The 15829-nt window shown below is 51.3% G+C and overlaps 1 protein-coding gene across 1 annotated transcript; it reads right to left on the bottom strand.

Annotated features, from left to right (window-relative positions):
* Positions 1-12550: 12550 nt before the first annotated feature.
* On the bottom strand, positions 12551-15421 carry RAN (RAN, member RAS oncogene family). The gene is made up of 7 exons (XM_044243556.1): positions 15318-15421; positions 14703-14748; positions 14483-14567; positions 14284-14409; positions 13407-13594; positions 13049-13219; positions 12551-12952 (listed from the first exon to the last, which is right to left on the bottom strand). Exons 2-7 carry the CDS (start codon positions 14736-14738, stop codon positions 12908-12910), a joined length of 651 nt encoding a protein of 216 aa, XP_044099491.1. The 5' UTR covers positions 14739-14748; positions 15318-15421; the 3' UTR covers positions 12551-12907.
* Positions 15422-15829: the final 408 nt, after the last annotated feature.

The following is a 15829-nucleotide window of genomic DNA, read 5'->3' as shown; positions in this document are numbered from 1 at the left end:
TTCACCCTGAAATTTTTTAGTCTCCTAAAAACTTCTTGACACTCAAAAGAACGCTCTTATTTCAGAGAGATAAGGAAATGCTCAGGGCGATCAGGCCTGAGATACAGTTTCAGGGCTTGTGAGAGGTCAGCAGGGAGCATCAGAGGTTTATAAACGTATTTGCGGTGGACACTTGTCGACACTAGATGGCGCTAGACAGGGCTCCTTACAGGAGATCTTGACGGTATTAACCCGACGTTATTACAACAACTGTACTAGTCGCTTAACATTTTCCATAACAGAAAGTTTTAAATTTTATAATACCAACTGGATGTGAATGATTCAGAAGGAAAGGGTGCCGAGCATTTCCTTAAGACCATTAAAGCCCCAAGTCACATGGGATCAAGGGGACAAATTCATTATTGTCTTATTACCAGTTCTCTGTACAGTGATTTCCGACGGTTTTTCTGGATCTGAAAAGACACATAATTCTTGTGTCATCTCCCATCATAAAATTATAAAATGGGAGATTAATAAACGTGTCAGTCCTGGTCACTGTGGTACCCACACTGGCATCAGGTGGTTTCCCGGGAGACCTGCCACGGGGTAGGGGGTGGGGGGGTGACCTCGCTCAGCCCCACAGGTCCGCGTCCACCTGCACGGCCGGCAGATACTGCAGGAAAAGGTCACTTCTTACAGAGGGAAGTGTCCGGGCTCGTGGATGTCATGTGGCCTTGAACCCACATCTTTCTGTATTTGAATTAGTGTCTCTTTCCTCCTTCCCCAAATTACCTTATACATAAAATGATTTATGGGAAAATCCTGTGGAATCAGTAAATGGCGTAAATGGGCAATGGCTGGGACTGGTGGCCCAGTGGAGAACGCTGTCGTGCATCGTGGCTGAAAACCCAGCCGGTACCAGAGTGGAAATCCTGACTCTCTGCTGTGTGGCTTGGCCAAGCTACCAACTGTCTAACGTCCAGCTTTTCATCTCTGAAATGGGGAAAGTGACAGCGTGAATCAACTGGGATCTTCAACAGCATTAAATATACCCAGTATCGTGTCTGGTACATATATGCATAAAAGCTAGATGGGTTTAAGATTTTATGTATCTGAGAGAGAGGGCATGAGCAGGGGAGGAGCAGAGAGAGAAGCAGATTCTCTGAGGAGCAGGGAATCCCACACAGGGCTCGACTCCAGGACCCTGAGACCACAGCCGGAGCCAAAGGCAGGAGCCCAACCGACTGAGCCACCCAGGCACCCCGTCAAGTTCTTAACTGGGTTTGTCCCACTATGCTGCACACTCGGGGCCTTTTCTGGGAGCTTTCTCTATTTGCTTGAGTTTGGTGAAAGAAAAGAGTCAGTACAAGATACAGCCATTTAAATCCTTCGAATAAAACTCACACTGAAGACCATTGTTGGTAGAGCAAACGTCTTGTCTTTCCAATGTCAGAAGGCAGGGCCAGGGGCGGGTCAGTGCTCCTGGTGCCCTGTCCTTGTAGCTAGGCCTCGGCTGCTCCCGGGTTGCCCTGAGAACCACAGGCAGCACGGGAGGCCCTCAGAGTCCAGTCCTCCCAGCTGAGCTTGCAACTGGAGGCAAAAGTCACCCAAACACAGGATTGTTCCTTGAAGATCATTTGCAAAACGACTGTCCCCCTCGCCCCCCAGCCTCGTGCCTGGCAGCATCAGTGGCCAGGTCATGAGCCCGGCATCCGTGGTGCTGGTGCCTCTGGCGCTCGGGGATGAACAGAGCTGCAGCAGAAATCAGTTAATAAAGTTCAAGTACAACAAGAGACGCAAGACTTAACAAACTGTATATCAGGCAGATGTGGACCAGCTGAAACCAAAGAGAAATTACAAGGATGGTCAGCGTTCCACAGGGAATGATCTGAATACGAAAACACAAACAAAGGCCTCAGACGTGTTTATGTAAAAAAATAAGATTATGCTGTGAAAATCAACTGTGTGCCGAAGAACTTACTATAATTTCACCATGTAAATTGTGTTCTGCCCCAATTCACGCAAATCACTTTTGGTTTGTTCTAAGAATCAGCAAAGAATTTCAATTACAAGCTCAGTGACACTAAATACTAAACTAGCCATGATTTTTAGTTTCATTTCTCAAAATATTTTTCACTCTTCACTTGGAAATTTTGATGCTTATTTTAAATAGTTTATTTCAAGTGACTACTTTTAATACCAATTATCCTCAGACAACAAGGAGATGCATTAAAGAGCTCTATCATAGGGGTGCCTGGGTGGCTCAGTGGTTAAAGCCTCTGCCTTCAGCTCAGGTCATGATCCCAGGGTCCTGGGATCGAGCCCCGCGTCGGGCTCTCTGCTAGGCAGGGAGCCTGCTTCCTCCTCTCTCCCTGCCTGCCTCTCTGCCTACTTGTGATCTCTGTCTGTCAAATAAAAAAATTAAAAAAAAAAAAAGAGCTCTATTATAAACTAGAGTATCATTAAGGATTTAATACTCCAAATATTTGGTGATTTAATTTTCAGAGGATTGCCAACCAGCAAGATCTACATCTTGTCAGCATCTTTCTCTTTTTTTAAAAAGATTTTATTTTTATATATTTATTTGACAGAGAGAAAGAGGTCACAAGTAGGCAGGTGCGGGGAAGCAGGCTCCCCGCTGAGCAAAGAGCCCAATGCGGGGCTCCATCCCAGGACCCTGAGATCATGACCTGAGCTAAAGGCAGAGACTGAGCCACCCGGGTGCCCCAATATCTTGTCAGCATCTCAGTGGTACTACTGTGACTAAAATCACCACTCCAGGCCTGTCCTCCAGACTCCTGGGGTCATTCTCAGTTGTTTGATATAAAATCTAGATTCTTCATTTGGATTTCGAGGTTAGGCCGAAGCCTGACACCTGCTTTAACCTACACAAATAACTCACTCTCCGTGCTGGCTTCTTATGAAAAGTAAAAGACCTAAAACAAAAGTAATGGTCGCACTGTTTCAAACCCTACTGATTTCTATGCAGCAGAAAGTTAAAGAAAAAACCTCAGAGACAGAAGTACAGGTTTTTTTTTTTTTTTTAAAGATTTTATTTATTTGACAGAGCTCACAAGTAGGCAGAGAGGCAGGCAGAGAGAGCGGGGGAAGCAGGCTCTCTGCCTAGCAGAGTGCCCGATGTGGGCCTCGATCCCAGGACCCTGGGATCATGACCTGAGCCGAAGGCAGAGGCCTTAACCCACTGAGCCACTCAGGCGCCCCAGAAGTACAGGTTTAATAGCAGGTTGATTCCTACAGCTCTGCTGGGCCCTGTCTGCACACCCATGTACACCCACGTGCACACATGCACATACTCCCAAATGGACTTACAGTTTCTGTCTCACTCACGGCCAATGAAAATTTCAACTGTCAAGTTCAACTTGTGACAAGAATTCAGACTCAAACACCTACAGACCAACCTCTGGGCAGGGTGTAAGCAAACAGGCCTAAGGTTCTCAGACACAGGAGTCGTGACAACCCGGAGAAGCTGTCCCATTCCCGCAGGACTGGGGTGTCCCCAGGTCTTATCTGTGTCTCCAGAGAAAATGGAAACCTAAATTTTATATGACGTTTTCTTATGAGGTGTCACTTCTCCAAGAAAATTACTGCAGCCTACACAGAATACACTGCTGGGGGGAATGAAGACTTGCAACCCTTTGGAAAGGAATTTGGCCAGATCCAGCAAAAGTGACCCTTGCCCTTTCTCCTTCGATCCCCAGTCCCACTTCTGCAAAGATGCTACGCAACACTATGAAATTCCATATGGGCAAGACTTTCTTTCCAGAGACTGACCATCAAGAGGGTCTGCGCGACTACAGCCTGGAGTGGACGTAACAAAATAGACACATACTGCAGTTGTAAAAACAAACATGAGACATCTGACGTTACGGAGTGTGTCCAGGATACGTGTCCCTTACAACGCAGAACATTCACGGTAGAAAAACTTCTGTGTAAGAAACAGAGAACAGAAATATATTCAAATACAGCCCCCCACACCCCAGCTGATGTTATCAAAATAGATTTAAATGTCCATTTTTGTTCTCCAGAAGACACAGTGGAAGGATAAACCAAAAAACTAGTGAAACTGTTTCCCATCAGGAGGGGAAGCAACAGAAATAAAATCTTGACCCCTCTAACCCATCCTCTGGTGGTATTAGAGTCGTGAATGTTTCTCTCCCTTTTAAGCAAAAAGTAAGTTAAAAAGAAGAAAAAATCCCTTAGAAAAGCTGAAGTAAATGAACCTAACTCAGTACCCAGTCAATGGTATAACCACAGGGCATTATTTCAAAGGATTTTAAAGCACCCCGTTTGGACTGCACACAGTTTGTGGGAAAGAAAACACACACACAGAGAAATTATCAACTACACTGTGTTCATCTCAAGTGGGATAATTCATACTCTTATCCCAGATCTATGCCATACAGTAGATAAAGCAACTATATAATTATAATAACATTGCTAAAAACCAGGATTTCAGCATTAAAAAAAGATGTAACTATGAAGTCAAAGAAGTAAAATGCATATTCTTAATTTTTAACTGAAAATAAAAGGATGGACTGATTTAATTTTTCCAACCAAATAGCAAAATAGGTATTTCCTATCTCTGTCCACCATAAGTCTAGACACAAGGACCAGCTGGTAAGGACAAATGCCCCAACACCCAGATTCTGGCCTCGAAATAGCAACCTTCTGGGGTTTCATGGGGAAATCTTTGCTGCTGGGTCTAAAGCAGGAATGATAGAATGATACAGGGTGACCCCAGGACATTGTCATGTCCGCAGCAAAAATGTGATTAAAACAGAAAAGAGTCTGGGGATGCCTCGGGGGCTCAGTCAGTGAAGTGTCTGCCTTCAGCTCAGGTCATGATCTCAGGGTCCTGGGATCAAGCCCCACATCGAGCTCCCTGCTCAGCAGGGAGCCTGCTTCTCCTTCTGTGTGCTGCTCCCCCTGCTTGTGTGCTCCCTGTCAAACAAACAAATAAATAAATAAAATATTTTTTAAAAAAGAGAGAGAGAGAGAAGGGTCCTATTCAAATGACATGAATCTCCCCTGGTGAGCTCCACACTGGCCAGAGAACACGATCTGACGGCCAGCGAAGACAACAGTGACGGTGGGGGGCTCACCACGCATGCGGAAGAGAGGTGCGCCTAGTGACACTACAGAGACGATCTCGCTGGTGATCCTGGAGGGCATGAAGTCACTGCCCAGAAAACTGATCAACGACAAGAATCAAGCATCTATTCTGTCTTTCCCTACAGACCACTTTTAGGACAACCAAATGGGTGACAAAGAGCAGTCAGGCTTCATGAAAGAGTCATAGCCAACCGACGTAGGAGGGGTGACAGGCTGGGACACTGCCGCCTTGCAGTCCCTCCCGGGACAATGGAGCCAGCGCCCTCCCAGGGCCAGCACTGAGCCTGGCAGGGCAAGGATGACAGGGAGTTTTTGTCTTTCAGGACACAAATGTCCACCTGCCGACAAAGCCAACTCATGGAAACCGTGTCGCACCAAGGCACGTGGCCACCACTCCTCCGTGTTGCCACACGTGGGCTCCAGGCTCCTGTGTTAGTGTCCCACAGCTGCATTCAGACTTTATCAGAACTGGCATCTAACAGGTGCAGGGGTGGCTTCCACTCCATGTTCCTCTCAGGCCTCTAAGTTCTAGGCCCGAACCTCCCGCTTGTCTTCCTTCACCCCACGAGTAGGACGTCAGTTGTTGCGGTGTTTCCCATCTTCTGGGCTTTGCTGATGTATCCGGACTGTGGGATCTGGCGTATTCCTCCGATCTCGAACGTCCACAAATCGGTGGTTAAGTTTAAGAGCTGCCTCCCATTCAGGGTCCGTGTTTCGGCAGTCACGTTTCACAGGCTGGCGGTGGTGGCATTTTTTCACCCTGCCAGGACACCCCCCGACCGCCCCCGCCATGGAGTAGAAAAACAAAAAAAATCTTGTCACCTAACCAAACCAAACCCGGGGATGAACCATGACGCCGAGAAGTCCCTCTTGGTACCGGCTTCTCTGAAGGGAAGGGGGCAAGAAGCCACATGGGGGCTCACTGGAGGGTCTAAAATACAGAATGGCAACAGGGTCAGTGAGCTCCTCCCCTGGACACAGAGGGCAGGCCGATCTGAGGACAGCGCTGGGAGCCAGGACTCCCGCACATCAGGAGGTGGTCGCCAGTGGGGGCTCAAGGATCATCTGCTCCTTGTCAACTCACAAAACTAACGAGCCACGGGAACTGGATGTCTGGACCCCTTGGAATCCCAGGCTGAAAGCCCTCCCCACCAGGGTGGCTATTTCTGGACCCCAGGCCTGCAGGGAAGTCACGGGGCGGAGCTCTTGCAGGGTGGGACTGGTGGCCTGAGACCTAGCCAGCGCTCCCCTCCAGCGCCCTCAGAGGGAAGGCCATGTGAGGACACAGGGCTGGCTGCAAACCCAGAGAGAGTCCTCAGCAGAAAGGAAACCCTGCAGAACCTTGACCTTGGACTCCTGACCTTCAGGACTGGGAGAAAACCAATGTGGCTCATCTGAGCCAACCCGGGCCTTGGTAGGCCCAGCAGACACAGCCCGGAAGCTCCTCCTAGGGCGAGCCCCACATGGAGGAGAAGCTTCTAGCAACATATTCCCAAGTAGACGGGACAGGGAAGAAAGAAGCAACAGAAACCCTGAGCCCAGAAAAAAGGAGGGAAGGGTAAGAACCGGGGAATTTCCAAGTAAAGAGATGCTTCTTAAACATCACGCATACAACATTAAAGCGAAGGGAAAGGGAGTTCCCGAAAACAAGCAGCAGAAAGGGGTTAAGATGCGGTCCACAGAACATTTCGGGGAGACAGGATCGGGGACGTAAGAGATAGAATGCAGACCACGCGCTGAGGCCAAGATGTATCCTCTTGAAAAGATCACAACAATAAGCTTACTATTTCCAAATAAGCTAAGAGAAATTATTAAAATAATCCAAGATATTAAAAAAATAAATCAGGTCCCCAAAGCATAGTTTGAGGAGACGCCTTTTGAAACACAATGACTTTCATAAACTCTGACCAAATAATATCCCATTCCAATTTCTTGGAAAGAAAACACTGTTCATGCCACAAACACAGAAACGCTCATTTATGTAAAAAATGTTCACAGTTAAGTGGTTTATTAACAATTATCTGAAAAATCCATAATCATTTGTAATCCAACATGTGCCGGCTCAGTGCTCATAGCCTCCCCGCTCGGGTGGAGCCCCCCGTCTGTGGGGCAGCCGCACGCCTGGAGCGGGAATCACGAGGGACTGAGGGGGTCAGCTCCTCTCCTGACTGCCACAGCCGGGGGTGTGGGACCTTGCCTCGCGACCTCACCTAGCCCAGGCCATGAGTCAGGAGCTACCGCGGAGGGACAGTGTTCTGGATCCCAGCAAGCATGGGGACTGGACACAGAGACACCAGTGGTAGAGGGTCTGACCCAACGCGAGCCTCCCGGTGGAGGAAGTGACACCCGGGTTGGGAATGAGGGTGTGAAGCCATCGGCGAGCTCATGGTTCTGAGTTATGACAAAGCTGACTTTGTTACACAGCCTCGTAGCCTCAGGACTCCAGTCACGGACACTCAGGTGACAAGACCCCAGGCTTAGTGCTTACCTGCCCCCAGTCTGTTCTGGTGGGATGGTAGCAGTCAGGGGCAAGCCCTGTCCTACGGGGGGGACCAGCAGCCTTGGCCACTCATGCAGGGGCCGCAGCTACAGGCCCTACGTGAGGCAGCTGGGGGGCTCATTCCACTGGGAGACCAACTCCTGGTCATGATTTCGGGGTCCCAAGGTTGAGCCCAGGGTCGGGCTCTGCGCTCTGCGGGGCATCTGCTTGAGATTCTCTCTCCCTCTCCCTGTGCCCCCTGCCCTCCAGTCACCCTCTAAAAAGAGCATGCGGCACATGGAAAGCCCGCTGAACAAGGGGCCGGTCAGCCCTTCCTATTAACACAGTGTTTTCAGGGATCTGCGCTGTTACCTCTTTTTTTGGTTTTTAATTTAAGCTCTCAATTTCCACTGTATCACTGCAGGTTTTCTGGTTGGCCCTACTTTCCCCCCAGATTGTCTCCCTTTAAATCCAACCCCAACATCGCCCGTCAGTATCTTCTGAGCTCCAACGGGTACGCAACCCAACAGGAGAACCCGCAGGGGGTGAGCGTGCGTACATCCCACACCTTGTGTGGCTCGGGAACCGCAAACCACGCGACAACGGGGCGATTTGGAAGGACTGACTCAGCGTTACTGCTGTCCACATCTCACACCGCGTCACCCACTGGGGACACACAGAACTCCTTAGATAGTAATTTCAAGTTTCCATCCATGAGGATTTGGTAAAGCAGAACACGTCTTCAGAAGTTAAAATTAAAAACATGGCTGTCTGCGGGCGCCTGGTGGCTCTGAGGGCTGAGCACTCAACTTGGTTTCAGCTCAGGTCACGGTCTCAGGGTCCTGGGATCAAGCCCCGCGCTCGTCTCCGTGTTCAGCAGGGAGTCTGCTGGAGATTCTGTCTGCCCCTCCCCCTTGGCGTTCTCTACAATCAATCAATCTTTAAAAAAAAATAATTCAAAACGGGTGCCTGGGTGGCTCAGTCGGTTAAGCGTCTGCCTTCAGCTTTTGTCTTGAGCCGGGGGACTTGGGATAGAACCCGCGGCAGGGCTTCCTGCTCAGCGGGCAGCCTGCTTCTCCCTCCACCCATCCCCCTGCTCCTGATCTCTCTGATAAAATCTTAAAAAAAAAAAAAAAGGGCTACTTCAGTAGCACATGGAGGTGAAAGAGCATGGCGGTTCCAAGCATTTAGGAATAAATTGCCCTTTTCTTTCTAAATCCACTCTGAGAGGTGCACAGAGAGGGGCTGGTCACAGAAACCCGACCCGACCTGGTCGTCAGCCGACATTGCAGCCCCACACACAACGGGTTCCTAGCAATTGTCAGAAGTGGTGCAGCTGCCTGGCATAGAAACCCCCAGAATAAAAAGTGAACAATGATTCCAAAACAGTACTGTAGAATAATCCCGCTTTTTGGGGAAATGCCTCAAAGCGTATGTGACCGAACGTCCTCAACAGTTCCCTCTCGACAGGAGGGAGATGTGGTGAGTCTGTGTTTTAACTGTCCAAATCCGTCCCCTTTCAATGTAACTTTTTTCACTCTGAGGGAGAGCGTGGTCAGACGGGTCAGGAAATGAGAAGCAGAAAGCCAAGGCTACTCACCCAAACCTGCCCAGCAGCTCCCCCCGCCAGGCTGGCTTCAGGGCTGGGACTCGAGGGTGTTCCTCCCAGCGGTGTGGTGTCCCAGCCACCAGGCACACTGCATTCGTGCGTAACTGCACGGGCAGCGCGGCTCGCGAGCCGGCCCCTTGTCCTGGAAGCTTGGCTGGCCACCCTCCTAAAGGGCAAACCTGCAGACAGCAGCCAGGACGTGCGGTCGGCCTGTGTGCACTAGCCGGTGAAAGGAGGAGGAAAATGAGGTGTATGTGGACAGGGAATATTACTCAGCCTCCAAAAGGGAAATCCTACTGTGGTGGTGGATGATGCGGCCGAAGGACACTGCTCAGTGAAATAAGCCAGACGGACAAGCAGCCCATGGCGGTAATTCTACATGGGGTCTAAGCACATCTAACTCCCAAGATGCAGAGAGGGTGCCGACTGCAGGGGACCGGGGAACGCGGAGAAGCCAGTCGCAGAGCACAGTCTCGGCTGTGCACAGCAACAGGCTCTGGAGACCAGACACAGAACATGGCGACTCCTGTTACTACAGCCACGTACGCCTGGGTGTGCGGAGGACGGATCGGCAAGGTTCTTACTGCACACAGACAACAGAGGCGGACACAGCGGACAGCCTGGCCGGGGTAGCCGTGCACTGGTATCAAGTATCGTGTTGCACGCCGTCAACATAAACTGGGGTTGCCCATCACTTCCAAGACGGGAGGAAATGGGACCGTTTCATGACGGTGCCTGGCTCATTTGTTTCTGCTGCACATTTGTTGGACATGTGGCTATGTAACCATGGGTCAGCCTCCCCTTCCCTGCAATACTGTGCCGCAGAGAGGACCTCCACGGGCCAGTGCAGGATGGCCACAGGTCCCTGGGTGCCAGCGCCTGCTCCCGGAACAAGCTTTAACATGCTCCTGACCCTTGAGGCACACTAACCCATCCTGCACTGAACACTGGGTCCGCCCCTTGCCCACCACACCCCAGGGCTCTGCTCCCTTCACCTCAAACCCTGCTCTCCTGCGGCCCCTCCCAGATGGATGTGATTCCTGCTTCCCGAGCTGTCCAGTTCCGCGGATTAGCTCACTACATTCCTAGTGCTCCCTTCTGCAACTCCTGGACTGCCCATCTCCCCACGGGGACCGAGCACCCCCAAGCACGCGGCTCAGGATGTAAGCATTCCTCTACCCACATTGTAGAACACTTACCTGCCATGGTTTTCTACTCTGCTTCTCAGAGAAGGGCGACTGAAAACCCACCAAGTCCAAGGTTCCCCTTCCACCTCCTGTGGCTGAACAGACAGCACCACAGACCCTACCATTTTAATTCTGTGGATCCCACCAGGCAACATTCCTCACTATGCACGCAAGGAACCTGCAGCCCAACATGGTGAACGGGATCAACAGAACACCTGAAGTTCGTCCCACATGCACAACCAGCAACTCAAATGGAACTTGACCCACAAGCCCATTTCCTCAGATTGAGGTTTTCACAGAAGCCAGAAATTCTGGAGTTTCAGTTACACATGCACTTCTCAGCCAAAAAATCAGTTCTTTGGAAATTTAATGTATTTTTGCAAACCGCTGCCCTTCCCCAGATGTGCTGCTAGGACAGAAAACCCACTCTGCACACTTCAGTGGGATCAGAACCCCATCAGACTTTGCGGACACCCTGCCCTTCCTCATCCTACCGGCCCTTCACACTGTGACAGGTCGCCAAGCAGGATAAACACCGTCCAAGGGAACCACTGCTGCACACTCCATGTGGGAGCCACCCATGCTCGTTCCTATGGCCAGTGCTCTAACAGACCCTTACTCATCTGGATTAACTCAAGGGCACAGGCTTCCAACACAAGGCTTCCCCTTAACCCATCAGATTTCAAAACAGAGGGAAAACACCCCTCTGCCGTGTCTAACCTGCATAGAAATGTATCCTCAGGGAGGTGATGCATGCTAACGATTCATTATTTCCCACAATACTACAGAGGATCCAGAAAATCCAGACAAAAAGAAACAATATATTTTGCAGCAAATTTTCAGTAAGACTTGCAAATTCTCTCCCACCCCATATTAAACAGGTAAGTGAAGCAGCTTCCATGTTTAACGGTTACATTCCAGATTCTGAGTAGTCACATCACGCTTGCATTCCACACAGGTCACAAACACATATGCCTTCTATTAAGTATCTGAAAAAGATTTCATCCGAACTATGGGAAGACCCTTTTCAAGTCCCAGATTTAATCTGGTTTTGAACAGAATATAGTGTAGCATGTAGAGCAATTCAGATCTGTGACTAAATCTATGGATACATTTACTAAATATTGAAATTTATTCAATTCTATCCTTTGTATTTCATTTTTTCCATATATTTAAGCAATTCCTACCTTCTTTTTAGGTAGGAAAGTAATCATTTAAGAAGAAATGGACTTGTAAGAACTTTGGTAAGCTTAACTCTAGCAGTGCTTGTATCAGCGAGATAGTTAAGGCTGACACCCAGCTGCTACAGGGCATACCATCAATGGGGTCAGACTCAAGCAAGACAGACCCAACTCATTTTTAAATGTGGAAATCATACAGACTTAAATGGTTTCATCCAATGCAGCTTCTACAGTGTTTCATGTTTACTGAGAAACCATTCTAAGGTCTGCTTTTCTGTTTAGAACGTATTTAGTCTGTGCCATTGAACTGGCCACAAAAATCCTTCAGAAAAAAGCATAAAAGCTGTGAGGTGTCCAACTTAATCTTCAGCATTCTTAATGTTTGGGAATACTTGAAAACAGCAGGAAAACGTGGAACATCATTCTAATACCAATTTTACATTAAACATGTAACATTAAAACAAAAGCAAGTAAATGAATAACTTACACTCATTTTTAACAAGTATTTCGTATTTGAGACTTCTGTCAAGTTCCTGCCATCATTTGTATGGTATAACTGGACTGTGAAATCTTTACATAAGAGCATGGTTACTTCTGCCACAAATTAACCACAACTGTAATTCTTAAAATGCCTAGAAAAGTCTGAAAACACACACTGATCTGTCCTGACAGGCCACAGAAGTCTCAAGCTCTTCCCAGGTGACGACACCACCCCGTCAACAGGCAGGTGGCAGGAGAGACATTTCAGCATAACTGCACTGATGACGCTCACACCTCATCAACTTACCAAACAGAATACTGCGGACACCAGCCTATCACTTTCGTGAGAGGATTCAAACGTACAAGAAACAGACATAAGAGTTTTACTTGCAAGGCTTCAAATTAAGTGAGAATAGCAAAGGCAATTTAAACAGTATCATGGCACAACTTTCCCTGCTAGTGATTTTAAAATTCTTACCAAACAAGGGAGGAGTTCACTTGCTTAGATATTTGAAATACAACTTTATTCTGATTCTAAACGAAAAGGAATGGGAATGACAGTGACAAACAAGATTTCACCACTGGATATTGTGACGGGACTATAGCAGTCTCATATCTGAAACTCAGGAAGGAAACAACTGCGTTCCAAAACAGCTAAATATGCAGGTCCAAAAAATGAAGGTACTTTTTAAACTGCCACATTCACTCCGAAGCCCATTCATCTCCTTCAGCATCCCAAAGATTAAGCACATGTTCTGCTCAGCTATATAATAAAGTGGCAAACACGCTGCACCACTGACATCACAGGACAGTTGCCTATAAAACTAGACTTCTGACGCTGGCCTCCGGCTGCACGTTCTCACAGGTCATCATCCTCATCCGGGAGAGCAGTTGTCTGAGCAACCTAGAAGAAGACACAGCGTGGTAGTACTCTGGACTGGAGCCACCAGCAACACAAGACCCCAGAAGGGACCACATGGCGAACACTTGCACACCCTACCTCTAGATCATGCTCATACTGTGCTGCCAAAGCTGGGTCCATGACAACCTCTGGCGGGGCAAGAGCGGGCATGGCGACAAACTCCAAGTTAGGGTCTCCAATTAGTTTTCTAGCAAGCCACAGAAAGGGCTTTTCAAAGTTGTAGTTACTTTTGGCAGAAATGTCATAGTACTGTTTAAAAAAAAAAAAAAAGAAAGTTAGTTTTTAAAAATGTATTTGTCATTAGGATGTTCCAAACTAAAGAAATTCTCTCGAACCACACCACAGATGTTTATGAATCCCTTTAACAGACCTGTTCATTGTAATTTCACTTTTGATACAGCAATAACACTGTAAACAACAAGTTTTATAAACGTACCTGAAGATTCTTCTTTCGGTGGAAGACAATAGATTTTGCCTTAACTTTCCTGTCCTTAATGTCCACTTTGTTGCCACACAGCACAATGGGGATGTTCTCACACACTCGTACCAGATCTCTATGCCAGTTAGGCACATTCTTGTAAGTAACCCTTGACGTGACATCGAACATTATAATGGCACACTGGGCTGAAGAAAAATTCAGAAGGGTTACACACCTAGGATTTCCCGCACACACAAGGAATGCCAAGGAGATGAGACCAGTCCTCAGGCTATCTCTGTTTCTTAACTCATTCCCAAGGTCTCCCCCAAATCGAAAAATCTTACATCACTGGAATACACACCGAGATCTGAAATTCCACCACGTGCGAATGACCAGCTGGCTGTATCGAATCTTTCTGCTGTACTACATTAGTTCTGCCCCATCCCCAAATCTCAAGTAGACGAACGACACACCAGCATTCTAGGCAACTTGCCTCCTCCGCTCTTAAGATCTAAGAGCCTATTCTGTAGAAGACTGTACAAGATGGAATACGCTACTCTCTCGCTTAAGAACACTTAGGCCTCCGTGCTGACCCCTGAAAACCGTAAAACAACTCAATGAACCACAAAGTACAACCTAACGCTAGTTTTCTAGCTCCACATTTATCTGTTATTCGCACGTCAGAAACGGCCAAAGAAAGGGCTCCCAGAAGCTTTCCATCACAGAAGTGAGATTCCAGGAGATTTCTTCTTTATGAAACTTCATTTCCAATTTTGAGATCCTTTTGGGAAAAAAAACCCCAAAACCCCCAACTACTGCTGAAGCGACAGCGACAGCTCCGCGGCTCTCCGATGTGACACAGCACGGAGGCCGGGGCGGCCGCCCGCCCGCCTACCTTGGATGTAGTAGCCGTCCCGCAGGCCGCCGAACTTCTCTTGGCCGGCCGTGTCCCACACGTTGAACTTGATGGGTCCCCTGTTGGTGTGGAACACGAGCGGGTGGACCTCCACGCCCAAGGTGGCTGCAACACAAGCACGGCCGTGAGCCCGGGTCGGCGCCCGCACCCCGGCCCCGCCGCCTGGCCCCCCACGTACCTACATACTTCTTCTCGAACTCCCCCGTCAGGTGACGCTTCACGAACGTCGTCTTCCCAGTGCCGCCGTCGCCAACCAGCACCAGCTACGGGACAGCACACGCTGGCGAGGGGCCCCGGCGCCCGCGCGCCTCCCGCGCCGCCACCACCCGCACCCGCTTCCCGCGGACCCCGCTCCCCGCAGACCCCGCACGCGGCGCCCACCCCCGCCGACCACGTACTTTGAACTGGACTTGGGGCTCTCCCTGGGCAGCCATGGCGCTGGTGCTGCGGAGCGAAGAGAAAGACGTGGGGCCGGCGGCGCGGCCCGGGAGCCACATGGCCGGGCCCGCCCCACGTGCCCGGGCCCACAAAGGGGCGCCGGACGGCCCGGCCCCACGCGCGCACACCCCGACCGGGGCGGGGACCGCGGCGCGCTCACGGCGGGCGGCGCTGCTCCGTCCGCGGGGCATGGCGACGCGCCCGCGCCGAGGGAGGCCGGGAGGCCGGGGCGCGGGGCGGAGGCCGGGAGGCCGGGGGGAGGCCGGGCGGAGGCCGGGGCCGCACAGCGCCCGATCGCGCACCCCCCCCTCCGCCCCGGGCCCGCCGTCCGCCCCGGGGCCGCCCCCCGCCGCCCGCCCCGGGCCCAGCGCGGCTCGCATCCCGGCGCCGGCCTGCGGCCTCCACCGCGGGGGGAAGGGGAGAGCCCGCCGCCGCCACCCGGGCCCGCGCAACCGCCGCCGCCCCGGCCCCCGCCGCCGCCCGCCCCGGCTTCCCAGTCCCCCGGAGTCCCCAGTACCCCCGGCCCCCGCGCCCCCTCAACACCCGCGGCCCCTGGCCCGGCCCTGCCGCACTACCTTCCAGAAGCGTCTCCGGCCCGTCTGACTGAGGGCTGGAAAGATGGCGGAAGCGCAATTCAAATGCCCGGAGACGCAGCCGACGCCGGCGCGCGCCGAGGGAGGGCGGGGCAACGGCGCCGCGGCGCTCCCACGTGGCCCGGCGCGCGCGCGCACGCACGCCGCGGGCTTGGGCGGCCACACCCGTCGGCCTGGCGCGGAGGGAAAGACTCGAGGGGCGGCGGGCGCAGGCGGGCGTGGGACGCAAGGCGGGCGCGGGACGCAAGGCGGGCGCGGGACGCAGGGCGGGCGCGGGACGCAGGGCGGGCGCGCGCACGCACGCCGGCCCGCGGGGCCACGTGCACCGGCCCAGAGGGCGGGTTCCCGCGCGCGCATGCGCCGACGGCGACGCGGCGCGCCCTGCTGCGGCCGCGCCACAGAGCTAGGAGGAGAGAGCAGGCACCTTGGGCGGGAAACTCGTGGGGAGCGGCCCACACAAAGACCCTGGGCCTCCCAGGCCGGGGGACTAGTCG

Source organism: Neovison vison, chromosome 3 (genome assembly GCF_020171115.1).
Source record: "Neovison vison isolate M4711 chromosome 3, ASM_NN_V1, whole genome shotgun sequence".
In the NCBI taxonomy this organism is placed as follows: Eukaryota; Metazoa; Chordata; class Mammalia; order Carnivora; family Mustelidae; genus Neogale; species Neogale vison.
The sequence above is the reverse complement of the archived record's forward strand: the minus strand, read 5'-3'. Positions and strand labels throughout refer to the sequence as shown.

What these genes read in the sequence shown, in the direction of transcription:
- RAN (XM_044243556.1), bottom strand. Translation starts at nt 14,738, where the DNA reads ATGGCTGCCCAGGGAGAGCCCCAAGTCCAGTTCAAA. An exon ending in AGCCCCAAGTCCAGTTCAAA is followed by an intron (nt 14,568 to 14,702) that starts GTACGTGGTCGG and finishes GCTGTCCCGTAG; the next exon opens with CTGGTGCTGGTTGGCGACGG. An exon ending in AGTATGAGCATGATCTAGAG is followed by an intron (nt 12,953 to 13,048) that starts GTAGGGTGTGCA and finishes GTCTTCTTCTAG; the next exon opens with GTTGCTCAGACAACTGCTCT.